Source organism: Balaenoptera ricei, chromosome 5 (genome assembly GCF_028023285.1).
Source record: "Balaenoptera ricei isolate mBalRic1 chromosome 5, mBalRic1.hap2, whole genome shotgun sequence".
Taxonomy (NCBI): Eukaryota; Metazoa; Chordata; class Mammalia; order Artiodactyla; family Balaenopteridae; genus Balaenoptera; species Balaenoptera ricei.
In genome coordinates this window covers 142,005,205-142,027,320 of record NC_082643.1, presented here as the reverse complement: position 1 = coordinate 142,027,320, position 22,116 = coordinate 142,005,205, and the positions used below count along the sequence as shown (strand labels likewise).

Here is a 22,116-nt window from a genome sequence, read left to right as displayed (position 1 = left end):
TGGGCAGACGGCAGCAGGGGCGTGCCTGCTTGCCCAGAGGACCACCAGGCCTGCTTCTGCACGTCTCCTCTCCGACAAGAAACGAGACTCATGCTGTTGAGACAAGGTCCTGAGGGGAGCAGGGCGTGGGCAGCTGTGGGCTCAGGGCCCTGGAGAGAGAAAGGACAGCCTAGTGTTTCTGGTTTGGCCAGCATGTGGGGAAGCCCTGCGGTGCCCCAGGCGCCCCCCCCCCCCCCGCCGCCCCTCAAAGGTGTCCACCATCTCCCCAGACTCAGCCCCAGGGGCTGAGGCTGCCCTGAGCTCAGACACCATCCCCACTTTCCCCTTCCAGGGCGGACCTTCTGCTACGGTTCAGCCTCAAGGCAGCATCTCAGCAGGGCAGGGGGTCAGGCGGACGGGCAGGAGGAAAGCCCACCCCGCCCAGGCAGCCGCCTGGCACCCCCAGGTCCCCCCACTGGCTGAAGCTGCCCTCCTGTTGGCCCCTGCGGCTGGCCCGAGGTCCCCACGGGTGCGGAGGCCAGGGCGGGTGGGGCGGAGGCCTTGGACGTGCTGGAAGTCAGAGCGGCCCGCAGCCCCGGCAGCGGTGGTGGCGGCAGCTGGATGAAAGGCGGTGAAGACCCTCCCGTGGCCGGAGGCCTCCTCCCTGGAGTCCTTTGGGGCCCTCGTGGGCTTGGGGCACCGGGTCAGATGCCCGCCTTGTCGCTGTAGAAGGGCGTGACGTGGAACATGTAGCAGTGCGTGCACACGCGCACGGGCTTCACCTGCCCGTAGCGGGGCAGCGGCGCCGAGTGCGAGGAGCAGCGAGAGCAGAAGATCTGGAAGGCGAGCAGCGGGCGGCGGGGCCGGTGAGCTGGGCGGGGCCCCCAGCAGCGCCTGCGCCCCACCCCTTCCCGACTTCCGGACCTCGGCGCCATGTCTGCGACGGCCCCTGGGATGCCCGCAGCGACAGCCCGAGGGGCCGCGGGACGACCTCGGCCGCCCCACCTACCTTCCCACAGCTCCGGCAGTGGTGCTTCCTGCGGATGACGGTGAAGGGGGCTTTGCACGCGGTGCAGAAGCCGCAGGCCTCGTCTGGGACCCACTCGGGCGGGTCTGTGACAACGACAGGGGGGGACACGTCAGCCAGAGGGACCCATGCGGTGGCGGCAGTGGGGACCGGTGGCTGGGGTGGGGGTCGGAGGCTGGCAGGTGTGCAGGAGCCTCCGGTGGGGCAGCCTGCCCCCCACTCCTCCCTCCGGTCCTCCCTGAGGCTCGGTACCGGCTGTGGTTTCAGGAAACTGACGGTGTCCCATGGACGGGTCAATCTTTGCAGCTGTCGGCCGTGCTCATCGATCGGACCCCAGCTGCGGCCTGCACCTCGCCCCAGGACTCGGGGCACGGGCAGGGAGCGTCCACCCGGACAACCCTCTCCCAAGCCTCTCCCGGCCGGCACCCAGCCTGGCAGGGCCCTTGGGCAAAAATGGGGGCTGAGAAATGAAGAAATCAGCCCCCTGTGTGGACCCCTCCGTCAATCAGCCCCGCCCACCCCAGCTCCAGGGCTGTTCTCAGGCTCTTGAGGAGTGGGTGCTGAGGGCGTCTCACAGAGACCGAGGCTGGCCCTGGCCCCTTCCGACACCTGTGCAGCCCGGCAGCTGCCTGTGGGCCTGTCCCATGTCACTTCTCCAGGCGATCACTGGGGGAAGCCTCTGGGCATTTGCTCTGGAATTTGGGTGGGAGGGTGTGTGTCGGCACTGGGAGAAGCCATCTTGAATGGGGGGACATGCCTTTCCTCCCACCCCAGACATAAGATGCCCACTGCGTACCAACCCCGAGCCCAGTACCGCCGCCCAGAGGGGGAGCGAACACCTGGACGGCTCCCTGGGGCCACAGCGTGGGCTCAGGGGTCTCCCGTCCACTCTCACACAACCCCCAAGGGAACTCATCAAGGCCGCCCACCCACCAGAGACCGGGGTCTCCTCGCCTCCCTCTCGCCCCCTCTCCTCACCAACCTGCACCTGAAGACCTGCCCCTCCCCCGCCTGCCGCACAGAACCGCCCCTCCCCCCACCCCCTCCCACCCAGCTCTCCCGCTTCTGCTCTAGACCCCATCAGCTCACCCCCGACTGCAGGGAGATGGCTTCTCATGCTTGCCACCCGCCCCCGCCCCCGTGGGAAATCCTTGGCCGGCCCCAGTGACGCCCTGGACGGCGCCCGGCAGCTCCGGGGCCACGCCGGGCCACGAGGCCAGCTCCAACACTCAAGTCGAGACCCCCGCCTGAGGAGGATGGTGAGGGTCCTGAGGACTTGCTGGGTCCAGGCCCTGCCCCGCGAGCCACTCCCAGGAGGGGGCTGGACTGGCGGCCCACGGGGAGACGTGGCCCTGGCTGTGGGCTGGGCCCCTCCAGACCTCGCAGTTCACCACCTGCACGCTCCTCGAGCAGGGCGCTCCGAGTTCCCGGCAGGAGCTTTATTTATGGCCCGCGTGCAATTTTCACAGGAGGGTAGAGAAGACCAGGGCTCAGGGCGTTTAGGAAGCAGGGAAGCTTGTGTGGCCGCCCCCAGGGGATCCCGGCCAAGGCAGCCCCACTGCACACCCGGGTCACCAGGCAGTGCGAGGGAGGCCCTGAGCCGGGACCAGCAGGGGCCAGCGCCGCCGGCCAGGCACACCGGGGCTAGCCTCCTCCTTCTCAGCTCCGGTCGCATTCGACGCTCGCTCAGGCCTGTCTGCCGCTGCCCATCTGAGCACCTCTCCAGGCCTCCGGCCCCTTCCAAAGGCCTTGGGCGGCCCCCTCCCCCCAGGTGTGTTGCCAGTGCCCCCAGCCCACCCTGGACGCTCCTTCCCTGACTGCAGCCGGCCGACCTCCAGGCTAATGGGGGAGCGGGCTCTCCCGGCTCCCAGGCAGCTACGGGAGGCCTTTCCTGCGGGGCAGGTGAACACTGGGGGGTCGGCAGTGTGCCTGTGGCCTGGGACCAGCCACTTCCAGCTGCGGCCAACGGCCTGGACCCCAGCATCTCCTTGCTCCTCACACCCTCCCCCTGCCCCCCAGGCTGAGATGTTCAATAACGGGCCTGAGGTTAGGTGGCGGCGGCTCAGAGGACCTGTGCCCACCCTGGGAGCCCAGGAGGGAAGCTGGAGTAAAAGGCTGCAGCCCCTGGGAAGCGGCACGTCTAGGCCTCTGGGGAGGGGCCCCCGCTGGAGGAGCGCTGCCCGCCCCGAGCCTGCAGTCCAGGGCAGAGCGGTGGACACATCCAGACAGGGCTCCTGCTCTCCGCTCGGCGCGCAGTGCGTTGGCCCCGGCTCCCGGCCCCTCACGCACCTTCCAAGTCTCCATCTCGGGTCTTGGCTGCGAGTTCGGAGGATGACAGGGTCTCCTGGCACAGAGCACAGTCCTCCAAAGCCGCGCTCCGCAGGGTCTGCGTGACTAGAAGAGAGAGGGTGGCCGCTGGGGTCAGTGGGCCACCGCCTGTCCCTGGGAGGTGCCGCCAGCAGGGAGTAGCCCCCGAACAACCCACAGTCCCGCATGCGGAGTGGGTCACCGCAGCCCTCACCCACCGTCCCCGCAGGCTGGGTGCTGACCCCGCAGGGGGCCTTTCCGTCCGAGTGCCCTCAGGTGTGCAGCTGGTCCTGCCTGTGGGCCCCTAGCCCCGGGACCCACCCTCCTTGCTTGCCGAGCAAGAAGGCAGCCCCGCCCAGAATTCCCTGGCAGATGGGGGCAGGGTTGTCCAGTGGTGTAGACCCTGGGGGGCACAGCTGGGTCGGCACACAGTACAGACTTCTCCTCCCTGTGGGCGAGGACGTGCCCTCCAGGGCTGGCCCAGCTGCCCCGTGTGTCCAGACGTTCCTGAGCAGAAGCCCCTATGATGGAGGTTGCTCGCCCAGAATGGGAGCCTCAGCCCAGCAGAGGGTGGGCGAGCAGGGCTCGGGCCCCTTCCCCACGCTGGGACCCTGCCACCTCCTTCCAGGGAGCAAGGGGCCAAGCTCCCTGTGCCTTAGCATCCCCTGCCTGACACCTGCTCCCTCACCAAGTAACTCTGTTCTGTGTGCGTGTGTGTGTGCACGCGTGTGTGAGTATGTGAGGCAGCTCACAGACGGCCGCTCCCCCGAGCAGGGGACCCATGTCCCCTCCTTGGCTCTCGGCTGGCCTCTGGCTGCTCTGACAGACAGGAGTTTGGTAGAAGTGACAGCGTACCACTTCCGGGTCCCGTCTCCAGGCTCGTCGGCCGTCGGAAGTGGGGTGGCCTGGCTGGGGCGTGGGCAGAGGGAGGGGAGCAGGAGCTGCACGCAAGGGTGTGTGCACGTGGGGCTGTGACCCTCATGCGTCCCGAAGCCCACCTCTCGGGGTACCCGGGGCCTGTGGTGTGTGCCCCCCTGCCCACAAAAGCCAGGTGGCGGTGCTGGGCCAGGCCTGGGGGTGCAGATTTCCGCAGGTCCCCCACTTCCGGGGGCATGACGGTCAGCCTAGGCCTCAGAGCCTGTCCCGAGCTGGCACTCACCCTTCTTTAGCTTTTCCTTGTCGTCCGTTTCCGGCTTGGTGGCCATGACCTGGAAGAGGGTCTTGAGAATACTTCTGAGGTCGCTGGCGTAGTTGGTCTGCAGCTGGTCGGCCACGCCTAGGGGAGGATGCCGGAGGAGGGGGGGGTTAGGTGCTGGCAGCTGGTGAACCCAGCCAGGGCTCATGGTCAGAGACCAACATGTCCTCGGATGAGTGGGCACAAGAAGAGGCCGCCCCGCCCCCGTGACAGCTCCTTTGGCAGAAGCAAAAGCTCAGGAGTCAAGGGAAGGTGGTGGAGGGGGGCAAACTACCCAGCAGCCCTCCCCCGGGGGTCAGTTATTCGCCTTCGTGCTTTTATCCTGGCCCCTCACTGAGGGACGACCCCAGAGCCCCCAACTGTGCCCACCCGCATGGCAGCACCTTCCCCCCACAGCCACCTCGACTGCGGGGGTGCAGTGAGGTTCCACGTGGCTGGGGGCCGAGGGTGGACCCTGCCCAGACGGGGGGCCCAGCACCGGCTCCTCGACACCCCCCGCCAGCCGGCCCCCGCTCCCTGGCAGGACAAGGCTTCTCCACCCTCACGTGCAGAGGTTTCCTCTGTCCCCCAGTCAGGTGGACTCGGCCCTTCTCAGCGAAGAGCGCTGCTAGCTCTCCAGGGGCACGAGGGGCTGCCGTTAACAGCAAAGCCAGGGAGTGGCCGTGCACATCCCAGCAGCACGTGGGCACCCCGGGACCCACCGCTGCGCTGATACCGTGGCCGGCGCATCCTTGCGTGCCAGCGGCCGCGCTGAGCACCAGCTGGCATGATGTTCCCCAGACCTCTGAACAAACCCGTGTAGGATTGCGGCAGATGTCTGAACCGGAGCTCAGAGTCACCCCGAGGTCCTCGCGCTCCCACCCGGCCTGGCTGGCGGCGGTGCGGAGGGACCCCGGGGAATCGTGACCCCGACTCTGCAGCGTCCGCCAGCCCACAGGCTGCCCCGCGGCTGCCCCTCCAGTCGGGGGCCCGGGAGCGCCGCGGAAGCTCCAGGCCAGGGGAGCTGGGCTGCGGGACGGACACTGTCTGCACCCGGCCGCCCCGGGGAGGTGTCGGGAAGGCAGGCAGGAGGCCAGGAGGGCGGACTTCACCGCACACTTGTCATACTTTTAAACCATGAGGACGCGGCAGCTATTTAGAACACACAAAACTAGGGAAAGCGCTGCTAAGAAGACCCCGTTTGTGCTCACTCCCCTCACTGAACTCCCCAGGGAGACAAAAGTCATGGTCCCCCGCCTGCCACCCCAAGAGAGGAAAGGAGGCAACATCAGTCGGGGCAGGACGCACGATGAACTCTGACCTACGAATTGAACAGAGTCTCCCGGTGTGGGCGGCAAGGGGCCACTGGGACCAGAATGGGGTCCCCCACCCTGCACGGGAGGGCCTGGCGAAGCACGGCGCCCGCCTCTTTACCGGGCCAGGCTCACGGCGGGGCTCGCGGGCGAAGGACAAAGTGACGCGGTGGGGAGGGCCCCAGGCAGGGCCGGCCCCCCACAACCCAGCATCAGTGGGGAACCTCCCGCACCCGGGCCAGCCGCTCCCCTAAAGCGCGGCCCCCCGCCCCGTGTGTCCCCAAGCCCACGCCCCGCCCCAGGCCCAGAAGTGGCACCTGAAATGCAGACAAACAGGCGGTGGGTCAGGTCGTGGCTGCCGTGGAACCGGGACCGGATCTTCTCTCTGAGGGCCACGGGGCCTGCGTCCGGCCCCATCTCGTCTGAGGAGCAGGATCCCGCCGCGCAGCCGCTGTGCAGAGAAGGAAACACAGGAGCGTGGGTGGAGGAGGCGACGGAAGGCGAAAGCTCTGCCCGGAGGCCCCCTCGTTGCGGGAGCGCACTGGGGCTAACGCCACGTGCTGAGTCCCTCCCGTGGGAGAGTCACCGCCCCTACTCACACCCTCTGCAGTGGGCTGACGGGCCCCCAAAAGATGTGTCCACACCCTAACCCCTGGACCTGCCAGCAGGACCTGTTTGGAAGAAAAGTCTTTGCAGCTGCAATCAAGGAAAGGATCTTGAGACGAGACATCATGGATTACCTGGTGGCCCTAATCTAAGGACAGATGTCTTTGTGGGAGACGGAAGAGGAGACACAGACACACGGGGGAGGGGAGGAGGCGAAGTGACCACGATACAGAGATCAGGGTGATGTGGCCACAGCCTGGGGGTGCCCGGAGCCACCAGAAGCTGGAAGAGGCAGGAAGGACCCTCCCCCAGAGCCTCCAGAGCGGGGGCAGCCCTGTCAGATTTCAGATTTCTGGCCTCCCGCCTGTGAGAGAAGAGATTTCTGCTATTTAGAGCCAGCCCCCAGGTCGTGGTGCTCTTTTACTAAGACCCGTCCTTCGTCCCCACCACGCACTTCCCTTCCCACGGCCCAGGGCTCCTGCTGCAGGTGTTGTTGCTAGCTCTGCTGTTCAGGGGTCACCCTGCGCCCTAAGTAGTGGCCGCAGTTGAGCCTAGACTGTTAGGGCGTCCACTGACCGTCCTGTAATTAAATCATTTATCTCCCATCTTCTATTTCTGCCGTTTTGTCCCACTTTCTGGGAAATTTCCTCCATTGTTTTTTTTTTTTTCTCCGATTTTCCCCTTGACATTTTTGCTACCACGTTTTTAATTTCCTGCTCTCTCTGTTGTTTCATGGATGTGAAATATTTTATCTATCTAGAAACATTAATTATAATTTTTTTTTGATTTTTTTTTTTTGGCCGCGCTGCGAGGCACGCAGGATCTTAGTTCCCCGACCAGGGATCGAACCCGTGCCCCCTGCAGTGGAAGCGCGGAGTCTTAACCACTGGACCACCAGGGAGGTCCCTCATTATAATTTTGTAAAAGTTGCCTTCGGTGGCCTGCACTATCTCTGTTTCCGCTTTTCTGTGGGGGGGTTGGGTTTTTTCATGCCAGAGGCCTGCCTCAAATGCACGGAGACCCCTGTCAGAGAGAGGCCCTGGCGTGGCCTCCTGGCATGGGTGGAAGAGCGGGCGTCCTCACATCACTGGTGGGAGTGTAAATTGGTGGATGACTTTGGGGAGACGCTCTGGCACCATCTCAGTGAAGCTGGCACACTCCTCAGCCCAGGGGCCGTGGTCGGCACACACCCAAGACCCTGCCCTGTGCAACTGCAGATGTGGCAGAATCTTCAGGGCGGTTCTGGAAGTCCCAGTAAAATCCACCAGTGACGGAGGAGGAGAATCCACTGTCATCTTGTCATGCCGTGGCCCGCCTGGTTGTGGGGGGTGAGCAGTCCTGGCCCCTTGTGGACGTGGACGACCCTCGCCGACACGGCAGAGACGCGCACAGCCGCCCGATGTCTCGCTTAGGGGAACGTCCCTTGGTGTCAAACCATCAGGAAGCTCGGAGATGTGACGCGCCGAGAATTCAGTGCAGGCGGTGCTGGGGCTGGAAGGGGCCCCAGACTGGCTTCACGGGCTCCCCCTGCTCAGCCAAGTGGGGATGCACGAGTGCGCGTCTGACTGGCACACTCTAGCGAGGTCAACATTGGTTTATAAGTAATATTTCTTTTTTAAAAAAATTTATTTTATTTATTTATTTTTGGCTGCATTGGGTCTTCGTTGCTGCATGTGGGCCCCTCACCGCGGCGGCCTCTCCTGTTGCAGAGCACGAGCTCCAGGCGCACGGGCCCCAGCAGCTGTGGCACGCGGGCTCAGCAGTTGCGGCTCGCGGGTCCCAGAGCGCAGGCTCAGCAGCCGTGGCGCACGGGCCCAGCTGCTCCGCGCCATGTGGGATCCTCCCAGACCAGGGCTCGAACCCGTGTCCCCTGCATTGGCAGGCGGATTCCCAACCACTGCGCCACCAGGGAAGTGCCCTTATAAGTAATATTTCACCAGAACGTGGAGGAGTGATGGGAGGCTGAGGGTGACGCTGGGTGCACTGCTCCACTGGGACCCTCGTGATGATCTACAGCTCTGCCCTCCCAGACCACCTGCCAGGTTTCCAGAGACAAAGCCCCTGACTTTCTGCCTGGGGCGTGTGGACTTGGCGGCCCCTGCCCTGGGAGTTGAGTAAGGAAAGGGGATGGAACATCAGTGTCCAGGGTGTCAACTTCCATCAACACCCCCAGTCTCAGTTCACAGCCTCACCCAAAGATTGGAAAGCGGGAGCCCAAGCAAATACTTATACACAATGTTCGCAGCAGCATTATTCACAAGAGCCCAAAGGGGAAACAACCCAAGTGCCCATCAACAGATGATAGATAAACAAAATGTGGTCCCGCCATACAATGGAATATTATCCAGCCTTAAAAAGGAAGAAAATTCTGACACCAGCTACCATATGGATGAACCTGTAGGACATTATGCCCAGTGACAGCAGCCGGTCACAAAAGGACAAACACTGTGTGACTCCACTTACGTGAGGTCCCTGGAGGAGTCACATTCACAGAGACAGAAAGCAGATGGTGGGTGCCGGGTGCTGGGGAAGGGGGCTTTAATGGGGACAGAGTTTCAGTTTGGGATGATGAAAAGTTCTGGAAATAGAGAGTGGTGATAGTTATACCACATTGTGAATGTGTACAATGCCACTGAATTGTACACTTAAATATGGTTAAAATAGTAAATTTTATGTTATATGTATTTTGCCAAAATTAAAAAGTAGGGAAAAAAAAAAGATTTAGGACAGGGGAGAGCAGAAGAAAGGGAACTGAAAAGTCTAAGTAGCGAAGAGAGCTGATGGATTTGGCATCAATACAACAGGTTGAGTGAATACATGCTAAAAACCATTAAATTATACACTTTTATAGTACATATTTTTAATAATTAAAAAATTGAAGTATAGTTGATTTACAATGTTGTGTTAGTTTCAGGTGTACAGCAAAAATTATACACTTTTAAAGGGTGAACTGAATGGTATATATACTATATATCAATAAAGCAGTTACTGTTAAAGACCCAATTATATTAAGATATAGTAGCAATAAACAAACTGAAAATGAAATTAAGAAACAACCCTATTTGCAATAGCATCAAAAAGATTTAAATATTTGGAATAAACTTAACAAAAAAGTGCAAGAGTTACACACGGAAAACTACAAAACGTCACTGAAATAAATTAGACCTAAATAAATGGAAAGACATCCTATGTTCATGGTTGAGGACTTAATATTGTTAAGATGGCAATACTCCCCAAATTGGTCAATAAGTTCAATGCAATCTGTATCAAAATATCAGCCGCCTTTTCTTTTTCCATGCAGAAGTTGACAAGCTGATCCTAAAATTCATATGGAAATGCAAGGACTCAGAACAGCCAAAACAATCTTGAAAAAGAAACAAACAAGTTGGAGGACTCACACTCATGACGTGGACTTTAGTATGAAATGCCGGTAAATAAGACTGAGGCACTGGCATAGGACACATGACGATGGAAGAGAATTGCGAGTCCAGAAATAAACCCACACATTTGTGGGCAACTGATTTTCAAAAGGGGTGCCAAGATCATCCAATGAGGAAAGAAGGGTCTTTTCAAAAGATGGTGCTGAGATAGAGAAAGACCGTCTCTCCAATAAGTGCTGCTGGGAAAACTGGAAGCTGCATGTAAAGGGATGAAATTAGAACGTTTTTTCATACCACATATAAAAATAAATTCAAAATGAATTAAAGACCTAAATGGAAGACTGGAAACTATAAAACTCGTAGAAGAAGACACTGGCATAACACTTTCTGACATAAGCCATAGCAATATTTTTTTTGGATCTGTCTCCCAAGGCAAAGGAAACAAAAGCAAAAATAAACAAATGGGACCTAATTAAACTTAAAAGCTTTTGCAACAGCAAAGGAAACCATCGACCAAATGAAAAGATAACCTACTGAATGGGAGAAAATATTTGAAAAAGATATGACCAACAAGGGGTTAATATCCAAAATATATAAACAGCTCATACAACTCAATTAAAAAAAAAAACAGATTAAAAAATGGGCAGAAGACCTGAATAGACATTTTTCCAAAGAATACATACAGATGACAAGCACATGAAAAGATGCTCAACTTTGCTAATCATCAGAGAAATGCAAATCGAAACCACGAGATATTACCTCCCACCCATCAAATGACCATCATCAAAAAGACCAAAAATAACAAGTGTTGCTGAGGATGTCGACAAAAGGGAACCCTCCCACACTGTTGGTAGGAATGTAAATTGGTGCAGCCACTTTGGAAAACAGTATGGAAGGTCCCTCAAAAAACTAAGAATAGAACTACCATATGATCCAGCAATTCCACTCCTAGGTATATATCTAAAGAAAACGAAAACAGAAAAGATACATGCACCCCAATGTCCACAGCAGCATTATTCACAATAGCCGAGACATGGAAGCAACCTAAATGTCAATCAACAGATGAAGGGATAAAGAAGGTGTGGTATATACATACAATGGAATATTACTTAGCCAGAAAAAAGAATGAAAATTTGTCAATTCCAACAACATGGATGCATGTGGACGGTATTATGCTAAGTGAAATTAGTCAGACAGAGAAAGACAAACACTGTATGTTATCACTTACGTGCAGAAATCTAAAAAGTAAACAAATGAATATAACAAAACAGAAGGAGACTCACGGATATAGAGAACACACTAGTGGTCACCACTGGGAGAGGGAAGGAGGGAGGGGCATGATAGGGGTAGGGGATTAAGAGGTACAAACTATTAAGTATAAAATAAATAAGCTACAAGGACATATTGTAACAGCACAGCGAATACAGCCAGTATTTTAGAATAACTTTAAATGGAGTATAATCTATACAAATATTGAATTTCTATGTCGTACAACCTGAAACTAATACAATATTGTAAATCAATTATACTTCAATAAATTTTTTTTTTTCTGGGAGAACTGCATTTCCACACACAAAAGAATGAAGTTAGACCTTACCTTATACCATATACAAAAATTGACTCAAATAGACCAAAGTCCTGTATCTATTCTAAAATTCTTAAACTTAGAAAGAATTTTAAATTCTTTAAAAGAATTCTTAAAAGTTCTTAGAAAAGAACAGGAATCTTTGTGGTCTTGGATTAGGCAACAGTTTCTTAGGTGTGAAACCAAAAACAGAGCAACCAAAACCAAATATCTTATTCAGTAGTTCCTCAGGCAGTATGACACAGCAACTCCACTCTGAGGTATCTACCCAAGAGAACTGAAACACATATTCACACAAAAATTAAAATTAAAAACTTCTGTGCTTCAAAAGATACCTTCAAGAAAGTGAAAAACCCCACAGAATGCGAGAAAATTTTTCCAAATCATGTATCTGTCAAGGGTATAGTATCTGGAATACAGAAAACTCTTGCAACTCAACAATAAAAAAATAAATAACCCAACAAAAGAATGGACAAAGGATTGGAAAAGACATTTTTCCAAAGAAGATATACAAATGGCCAGTAAACACATGAAAAGATGCCATCATTAGTCATTTAGGAAATGCAAATTAAAAGGATAATGTGCTATTTCATATCCATTACGATAACTATAAGAGTTTAAAAAGAAAACAGAACATAACAAGTGTGGGTGAAGATATGGAGAAATTGGAACCCCTGTACATTCCTGGTGAGAATCTGAAATGCTACCGAACTCTGGAAAACAGTTCAGCAGTTCCTCGTGCCGTATGACCCAGCAATTCCACTTCAAAGTATCTACCCAAGAGAACTGAAACATAGATTCACACAAAAATTTGTACGTGAATGTTCATACATACTAGCCGAACAATGGAAGCAACCCAAATGTCAGTCAACTGATAAATGGATAAACAAAATGTGGTCTAGCCACACAACGGGATTAATTTTTGGCCATAGAAAGTATTGATAGGTGCTACAGCGTGGATGAACCTCGAAAGCATTAGGCTATGTGACAGAAACCAGTTACAAAGGTCACTTATTGTATGATTCCATTTCTTTGAAAAGTCTAGAAAAGTCTAGGCAAACCCAAGAGACAGAAAGTAGATTAATGGTTGCCAGTGGCTGAAGGGAGGGGAGAATGTTTGGGGTTTCTGTATGGGGTGATGAAAATGTTGAGATTAGATACTGGTGGCAGTTGCACAACTCTGTGAATATGTTAAAAACCACTGAATTGTACACTTTAAAAAGAATAAAAGGATGTTTTCCTTGTAATCATCTAGCGAACTCATATTCAAGAAAGAGCTCAAGCTAAATGGCCGTCAATAGTGGGTTGATTCAGTAAATTAGCTCACAGTCATACAGTTTCCACGAAGGACAGTTAATGACGCTGGAAATGCTAAAATATTAAATAAAAAGGTAGCATTTTAAAAATTAGAGCTATCATATGTACGTAAGTGAGATTTGGGGAAATACAGTCAAGGCAAAGCATTAACATTACATTTATTTGAATAGTAGGACTATGGATTATTTTCTGAGCATCTTCTAAGATTGAGTATTACTTCTATGACCAGAAGAATAACTGTTAGGCTGAGGAGAGGCAGCGCCTACAGCAGGAGCCACTGCAGCCCTCCTGAGGCACAGAGTTTGTTTCTTAGTGGAGGGAAGGCATGCTCTGGGGCTCAGCCCCGCAGCCCCTGCCCCTCAGATAAAGCCCTGGAAGCGGGGAAGCCTTTCTGGACAAGGTGCTGCGGCTGGCAGGCAGCTAGCCTGCGAGAAACCAGGGGAAGGGCCCTGACTGTCAGCTGAGCGTTGAGAGCTACGAAGCCTGAGGCTCATGTTGTGCCTTAAAAGAGCAATGAACCCTCCCAGCAGACTGAGACCGAGGCTGGCCCACAGGTGGTGGGTGGGTCAGATCGCAGCCATGGTCTCAGCCCCAAGCCCTCAAGCCCTCTCCTGCTGCTCTGCAGAGTGGGGCGTGTGTGTGTGTGTGTGTGTGTGTGTGTCTGCGTGTGTGTGTTGGGGGCGGGTGTGGATGGAAAGAGAGCCAGAGGCTCCATAAAGAGCCTGGTTCTAGGCAGAAGAACCAACAAGGTGCTGCCCGCGGGCAACCCAGCTGGGCTTGGAAGGGCCACCGGGAACAAAAGAACAGAACACTGGGGGTGGGGCCTGGGATGTCACCTGGGGCCTGAGCTTGGGGCCCGGCCGGGTCAGCCCAGTCCTAGGGGCCACATAGATGGGCATTGTTTGGGCACCGGGGGCCCCAGGAACACTGCCCAGGGCCACCCTTTTGGAAGGGCGCTGGTCCTCCATGGGCAGCTGCTACGCAGCAGGCTGGGGACATGGAAGAGGGGCCCAAGGATGAATCAGACCCTGTGTGTGGCCCCCAAGAGCCCAGTCTAGCGGGGGGGCCACACGCTTTAACAAGACAGAGCTGAGAGGCCGGCTGGCGCCCAGTGGTCCAGGTCTATGGTGAGGGCAGGAACAGTGAGGGTGAGACATGGCCGGAACTTGAGACGCAGGGGGAAAGTGAGCGAGAGAGGCTAGGGTGAAGGCGTGAGGGGCGCCCACCTGCCAAGGGCTTCCTCTGTCTCACCAAGCAGTCTGAGCTCCTGTCACCAGCCGTATCTAACCAGGCACTCAACTTCAAATCCGCATGGTCACCTGGATGTCAAAAAGTCCTGCACCTTCTGTGACCGACGGCCAACTGGATTCTGTTTCCTGCCACTCTCTTTTATTGAAGGCAGCACATATTCCCCGTAACAACTCCACTTAGGTTTGAATTACTAGGAAGTGTCAATTTTCTAGTAGCAAAAGACAATGCAATTCTAAAGTTACATTAATACCAAAGGTTTTGTCCAGCCTGTGTCTTTGGCCACAGTCCATGTCAGGGCCCAGCATAGTGGCAAACTTTCCAAAGGGCACCCTCGAAAGGCACACGTGGAGAAGCATCTGATTCCATGGTCAGAGTAGAAAAAATGGCCTTTTGACAGGAAAAGGACTTTGTCATTTTGAAGTTCTAGGGGTCTGTGAAATAAGAGATAACACAACTTGGAAAAACTAATAGCATTACAAGTTGTTTCTGGCTATGACATCACATGGATGAATCTGTGAGCCTTTGAAACCCTTTGTAAAGGCCTAAGTAAGAGAAAAACAAGGAGGAACAAGAGGGACTGATGGAATCCAGAAGCAAGGTTTATGCTTGGATGTGGGGAAATGGAAAGTTTGGACGTTTGCACAACCACATACCAATTCTAATGAGCCAGCTTGGGCCCTGTTAGCTCCTCCTTACAAAATCCATCCATCCATCCATCCATCCATCCATTCATCCTAGTATGGTGAGGATTTAGCAGGGAGGTATGTGTGTGCTGATATGGGTTGAATTGTGTCTCCCCAAATTCATATGTTGAAGTGCTAACCCCCAGTACCTCAGAAAGTGGCTTTTTTGGGATATAGTCACTGCAGATGTAATTAGTTAAGATGAGGTCATTAGGGTGGGTCATAATCCAATATGACTGGTGTCCTTCTAAAAATGAGAAATTTGGACACAGGTGCACACAGAGGGAGAATGACATGTAAAGAAAAGGCAGAGATCAGAGCTTAGCATCTACAAGCCAAGGGGCCCCAAGGATTGCTGGCATCCATCAGAAGTGAGAGGGCAGAGGCCTGAACAGATCTTCCCTCAGGGCCTCAAAAGGAACCACCCTGCTGACACCCTGATCCAGGACTTCTGGCCTCCAGAACTGAGACAATCAATTTTTATGGTTTACCCCCAGTTTGTAGTACTTTGTTACAGCAACCCTACAAACGAATACAAACGTGATGGCACAAAGCTGACAGGCCCAGGCTGCCCAGGGGGTGTCAGCACAAATATCTTTGGGGCAGCAAATATGCTAATTTATTGTGAACAGACCAGATTTTCCTGCTTCCTCTACTCTCCAGCCATTTGCAAAGTCTTTTTTCTAGTGGTTTTAATGAATGACTCTGCGTTGGGAAGGAAGACAACTCTTACTCCAGTGCAACGTCCCCTTGGGGTGAGCACAGGCTGGGAGGGAGTGGGAGGAAGGATAAACCCCTCTCCCCAATGAGACCACAGCACACGGCTCAGGTCCACAGAGAGAACAAGAGAACAAGAAGAAATGACTGGGACCAGGAGGGCTGGTGCCGACCCAGGAAACAACCCAAAGGGGCTGTTTCAGTCTCTTCTCACCAAGGGACGGCCAACAGAAACATCGACAGCTCTAGATGGGAATGCAGCCTGGCCTATGCCTGGCTGGTGAGACTCTGAGCCGAGAACCCGTCTCACCACACCAGACACCTGACCCACCAACACTGAGATAATGAACGGGTGCTGTTAGAAGCCACTAAGTGTGTGGTAATTTGTTACGCAGCATAGCTGACTAATACAACTGGGCAGATGTTGTAACTGAGTGACCAAGTGGAGGCTGGCACCCTGAGTCAGGACTGATAGCAAAATGAAACCACTTTGGTGCAGAGAAGACTGACCTGGCGGGTACGTCCAGTAACAGCTCCTGTCTTGGGAGGCTCGGGGCATCCCCGGGGCTCACCTGAGTCCGTGCAGGTCACCACACCAGGGCCCAGGTCCTGTGGAGCAGCAGGAGGAAGTGTGGCCGCCACCCAGCACCTGTGCCTGACACTCTTGGTCAGCTTGAGAAGAGCCTGTGCAAGTGGACAATAAGCGATGGGTCCCCCACGGCAGGGGCAGCCACGTACACTGCCCAGTGACAGGCGCCCTCTCAGGGCACTGCAGGGTGGTGCTGGGGGACAGGGGCTGGCCTCAGAGCCTCCCCCACTGCTGACCAATGGCAGGCACAGGCCTCTAGTGGCCACCACGCAAGCTAAACACACAGGGGTGCTCACACCCACAGGGAGACGCCCGGTCTCCACACGCATCACATCTGCCGGGGCCTGTCCCCACCCCCGCCGAGGCAGGAGGCTGATGAGGGCTTCTGGGGGTCCAGGCAGCCTGGGGACTCTGGGGGTGCGGGCGTGTTCACTCTGAGCAGGGCTTGAGGGTGGGGAAGGCCCAGGCAGCCTGGGGCTCCACTGCTGACCACAGACCTGGACTGAATGCCGGGGGGGGGTGGGCTGTTCAGAGGCCAGGCCCCAGGGCTGCTACAGAGCCCCTCCTGGTGCGGTGTGCACACGGGGCGGCCCCTGGCGGGGAGCCCAGCACCCAGGACCCACCAGGCACAACTCCCCTGACCCTGTCAGGGGCCGCCACAGGAGCTGCAGCTCCTACCAAGACCCCGCAGGCCCCGGACAGAAAATCTTCTCAAACAAAATTCAGACCATATCCCTCCTCTGCAGACACGTCTCACTCCCTGCTTCCCAGGTTACTTGGAGTAAAAGCCAGAAAGCCTTCCTGAGGCTCGAAGGGCCCGGCGTGCTCTGGCCCTCTCTCTGTCAACCTCCTCTCCCACTCTCTGCTTGTAGGCGCCTCCCAGCCGTGCTCCTTGCTGTCACAGACACGACAAGCGCACTACGGCCACAGGGCGTTGCATGGACATCGCTAGGCCCAGAATGCATTTGTCTGGACGCCCCCAGAGGCCCCCATTCTTTTGATATCCGTTCCAACATCCTCTAACAGAGACGCTTTCCTTGGCCACCAACAGAACTTCCACTTCCTTCCCCCACCCCGCGTTACTGCTCCTGGGGCGCTTGTCTCCCCGACGCAGCACACGTGTGCCGACTAGCGGTCTCACTCCGGAGAACGCGGGGCCGGCCGCGCAGCGACTTCTGTCTGTTCTGTTCACTGCTCTGCGCCCAGCATCAAAGACATCCCACCCCCCACCCCGCGAGCCTCCCAATCTGTATCCACTGAACACACGGCACAAATTCATTAGACACAGAGGAAAACTAGGTGCGGGCTGTCTGTGGGAATAAAGGCTTTCTCCTGTGGTCGAGTGCCAGACGGATTCGGGAACAAATCAACCCGCAGGGCCTCCTCAAACCTCACAGCTTTGGAGGTTTCTGTCTCTGCGTCCTCCTCCTCTCCTGCTGCATCCAGAAAGTGTCTGACGGAATGACTCCTCGCGAGGGCCCCCCCCCCCCCACAAAAGACATGTCCACATCAAATCCCCAGACCTGTGACCGTGACCTTATTTGGAAAAAAGGCCTTTGCAGATGTCAGGAAATTAAGGATCTTGAAACGAGAATATCCTGAATTACCTGGGTGGCCCTAAACCCAATGACAAGCGTCCTCACAAGGGAAAGGGGAGAAGACAGAATCAGGGAGACAGCTACGCGAGCATGACGAAGAGACTGGGCTGAGGCAGCCACGAGCCCAGGAACACCCGGAGCCGCCAGGAGCCGGAAGAGGTGACGAAGGACCATCCCCAAGAGCTTCCAGCGGGGCTGCTGCCCAGCCCGCAGCCTGACTTCCGGCCTCCAGGACTGGGAGACTGTACATCTCTGCTGTTGAAGCCGTCCAGTCTGTAGTGCTCCGTATGGGACCACAGGACACCAGTCCAGAGGGGAGGCTGTGGTCCAGTCCCGAGTCCATCTCTCACCCGCCGGGCGACCCAGGGGGTGACATGGCCCAGACCCTGCTGCTCAGGCCCAGAACGGGCAGTAAAATAATCGCGGGTGGGTGCAGTGAGGACAAGGACGACCACGTCTGAAGGGCGGGCCCATCGCGGACGCCTCGGCGCCCGAGTGCTGGTGGGGGAGTGTGAGGCCACAGCAAGGGGGCTTGAGTGACGGAAGTGTCCAAAGCAGCGGGCACACCGACCACGTAATTCACAGACGGGGCACCTTCAGGGGTCTCTGGCAGTGAGACGGCCCTTCTCCGCCCGAGTCTCCCCTCAGCCAGTGGGCCCCGAACTGGCAGGGGGGTGGGGGCCGCCCAGGACCGTGATGACAGCCTCCCAGAAGATCACAGCTGCATCTTCCCCGAAGTTCCGAGCAGAGGCCACGGGGCTCACGAGGACAACCCCGAGGGCTCACCATCCCTAAGAGCGGCCCAGTACGTATTGTGCCCAGATAAGCCCTGACTTTCATCTCATTTGAGGACCAGCTGCAACCTCGAGTTCACATATTCCAGCCCCGCCTACCTGTGACCAGACCTGGTTCTGCGGTGGTTTTCAAACCCATTTCTAGAACACGTTGCGCTAGAGCTCATATTTTTAGAAGATATAATTTATTTGTATATTATCTGTGCATTCCTTTAAAAATGAATCCCGTCATGTTTTAAAAGTGAAAAGGTTTTTTCTGGCGGGGGGTGCCCACTCTGTGTGGCTTGCGCGATCTTAGTTCCCTGACCAGGGATCGAACCTGCGCCCCCTGCCACGGAAGTGCGGAGTCTTAACCACTGGACCGCCAGGGAAGTCCCGGAAAGGACTTTAAATGAAATCCCAGGTGTGTTACATGCTAAAGAGAGACCGTCGTTATGGGAAAACACTGTAGCTTGTCAGGCTGGACCATCCACTTACCGAGCAGGGCTGTGCCCTCAGACATCTCCTCCCCGCGGGCCAGCGCGGCCTCCTGGGTGCCATCTGTCCTGGGGAGGGGAGGGCAGCCAGGGGCCTGCACCACTGGGGTCCCCCACCAGCCCCCTGGGAGGCCCGGGGAAGGAGCCTGGTCCTCACTGGTCAGTCCCTGTGGCCACGGGGTGGGGGCCAGGACAGAGACATGCACACAGAGAGAGAGTGGGCAGGCCCCTAAGGGTGGAGGCCTGCACAGCCGTCGGGGCACGTGTGGGTGTGGGGACGAGTGTGACACGAGAGCACACACGCTCAGGCTCCCGTGACCATGGGAACAGCAGCGGTCTCCGCATGCTGCACTCGTGCACACCGGGGTCTCATTCACACGTCGTCCCTCGAGGGATGGTTTCGGGCCTCATCATTTTCTTCTATAACATGGGAATAATTACACCCACATGGCAAGGACTAGGGACAGTGCGTTGAAAGCGGACGTGCCTGGCCTAGGACAAATGCTCCGGAAGCTGCAGTACTTTCCCACTGGATTCCCACAAGACTGGAGATTAAGGAAATAGAGCAGTGAGTCCACAGCCAAAACAACAACACAGCGTTTTAACAAGGCACCGTCACACACAGATCCGCACTGTGGGATCCCGTGGCACTCGGGGTGCAGCCCACCCCCCTGCCTCCCCTCCCTGGGGCCCTCACGGCTGCTGTTCCCATTCCACGAGGTCAGCAGGACCTCTGAGGGCCCCCGGGGAGATCACTGAAGGACAGTAAAGACTGCAGTTTGGTTCCAAATACTAAATGTAAACAAGACACTGAAAACTAGCTCATTTCCCGTTTCCTCTAGTTAAGCAGCACGACCACTGATGTCCCGTGAGATGAGCCGGTAGGAGGGAACAAGCATCCTTTGTGTTCTCCAGACTGTCTCCTGCCCACCTCCGTCCGAGCCCACAGGCTCCTGCCCTGCCCAGGCCCATCAGGGCTCCCATCTGGGGAGACAGAAGCAAGTATCGTGTCATCAGAATCCCATCAGCGCCTATGCCAGCTGGGGACAGTCACCAGGCAGCAGGGAGGGCTTCATGGGGGCGGAAGCACGGCCTGGCAAGAGGCGTGACTCTACCGTCTGTAAGTCCACGAAGACCCCAGCCGCCCCACACACGGGGCCCATAGTGCCCGAGGACTCCGCCTCCCCAGCCTTGGGCAGCCCCACCCGGCGCCTGCCACCTATAAGTTCCGACCCGGTTCTGCTGCCTGCGACCCCTGCGGAACCGGAACCCTCAGGGCTCCCCGCCTCCCCACCTTCCCGCCACCTTCCCGGCGCGGCGCGGTGCTTGTCCACCGCACACACACCCCGTAGCCCTGCCTGTACCCGGGTGGGGCATTTCTCGCAGATTCTGGCCTCAGGGCCCACTCCCCACAGAGCTGCTGACCACAGCATCTGAGAAGTGCCGGCCTCCCTCCCCCCCGGGCAAGGGCTTCTGCCTCCCGGGCCCCCATCCTGGCCCCAGGGCCAGCGCCCAGGAAAATCAACCAGGAGCCTGGAAGAGGGCCTGGCTCTGAGGAGGTCAGGCCCCTGTCTGTGAAGTCAGGTGAGCACCTGCTACTGGGTTGGGGGTGGGGGCAGATGAGGCCCTAGCTGGGTGCACCTGCCCTCGATGGGCCCTGGGCTGGTGGCAGGGAGGGGAGGCCCTGCCGTGGGGAGGGCTCCCAGGGTGGGTCTGGGAAGTCAGGAGAGGTCAGACAGCTCAGGCTGAGGGCCTTTGGGCATCACTCCCCTGCTGTCTAGGCAGGAGAATGTAACCTCCCAGGACCTCAGTTTACTTGTCTTTAAAATGGGAAAACAGTACCACCACCCAGGGTCCTCTGGAGAAGGACTCACAGTGGGGGTGGGATGGTGGGTGCGCGAGTCTGCCTCGTGCTGTGTGGCCCTGGGTCTCTAACACGGGGCTAATCACAGCCTCTGCAAAGGGCCGGGGGTGCCAGCTGTGAGGCTGGGGGTGGGGGAGCGGCCTCAGGGCCACAGGCTCCCACCACCACCGTGGTCCAAGAGGCCAGCCCCGGAAGGTCATGCAGGAGCTGGGCATCAAGCAGGGCCCAGTCCAGGAGTGCCCGAGGTCTGCCCCAGGCTGGTCTGTGGGCACACGTCCCACTGTGACCACCTGGAGTCTCTGGTCATCACTATGGTGATCCAGAAGGAACGTCCCCTGCGACACTTATGGGGAACAGCCAGGGAACCGCAGCCAACCCCTTGTCACCAGGGACACTCTGCAGAGACCTTAGGGGCTGAGGAAGTTCTGGGAACCCGTGGCTTCCCCAGACAGGGAGGAAAGAGAGCAGACACCCTGCCTGGTGCCTGCTGTCCTCACTGAGCCATCCTGCCCTGGCGACTGACTGATGGCGTGGCCTCAGCCAGCAGGGTGGACCTGGGCTCCATCAGAGCCACTTCCCCTGTCACAGGCCACAGGCTGTGCTCAGAGGAGGAAGGCCACCCAGGCTGGTCCCCCTGGAGTCCAGAGGGAGGGAGAGCCAGCGGCTCCCAGGTCCATCTCATCCGCCGGCCACACCCCCCCAGAGGTGGGTCTGTGAAACAAGGGGCAGCTCCTCCTCCAGGGCTGGGGAGGGCCTGATGCAATGGTGCCATGTGACTGGAGGGTGGCAGCCCCAGCAGGTGGCCTCCCGTGTTGCTATGGCGACCCCTCCATGGATCCCACAGCTGCCCTGGCAGGTCCTACGTGTCCACCAGTCCCTGGCACATGTGCCTCTTCCAGCTTTGTCCACTCATGAGGCTACAATGTTGCCAGGGCTCAAGGGGGTGGCGGGTACAGCAGAGCTGGGCAGGGCCCCCAAGCAGCTGCTGACACCCACCACCTATATCTAGTAAAGAAATTGAAATTGTAGTTAAAAACCTTTCCATAAAGAAAACTCCAGGCCCAGATGGCTTCACTGATGAATTCTACCTAATATTTAAGTCAGAAATAATACCACTTATACAAAAAATCTTCTGGAAAATTGAATAAGCAGGAATGTTCCCCAACTCATTTGAGGATCTCAGCATTACTCTGATACCCAAACCTTAAAAGGACATTACCAAAAAAGGAAAGTACTGCCTAACATTCCTCACAATCAGATGCAAAATCCTTAACAAAAGTTTAGCAAATTGAAGCCAACACTACATAAAAAGGATCACACCTAGTGACCAAGTAAGGTTCATCCCAGGAATGCAATGGCTTAACATCCGAATATCAATCAATGTAATTCATCACATTAACAGACTAAAAAATTATAACTATACGACAATCCCAAAAGATGCAGAAAAAGTACTTGA

The 22,116-nt window shown here is 56.2% G+C and overlaps 1 protein-coding gene across 1 annotated transcript in view; it reads right to left on the bottom strand.

The window, feature by feature from the left end:
* Positions 1-299: 299 nt before the first annotated feature.
* The window catches only part of ZFYVE28 (zinc finger FYVE-type containing 28), a 113,579-nt gene continuing 91,762 nt past the window's right edge, over positions 300-22,116 (bottom strand). The window contains exons 9-13 of the mRNA XM_059924295.1: positions 6,118-6,251; positions 4,473-4,589; positions 3,296-3,400; positions 989-1,092; positions 300-815 (exon numbers count right to left, since the gene is read on the bottom strand). Of these exons, the coding sequence (XP_059780278.1) occupies positions 684-815; positions 989-1,092; positions 3,296-3,400; positions 4,473-4,589; positions 6,118-6,251 (592 nt within the window). The 3' untranslated portion in view covers positions 300-683. The remainder of the gene's footprint in view (positions 816-988; positions 1,093-3,295; positions 3,401-4,472; positions 4,590-6,117; positions 6,252-22,116) is intronic.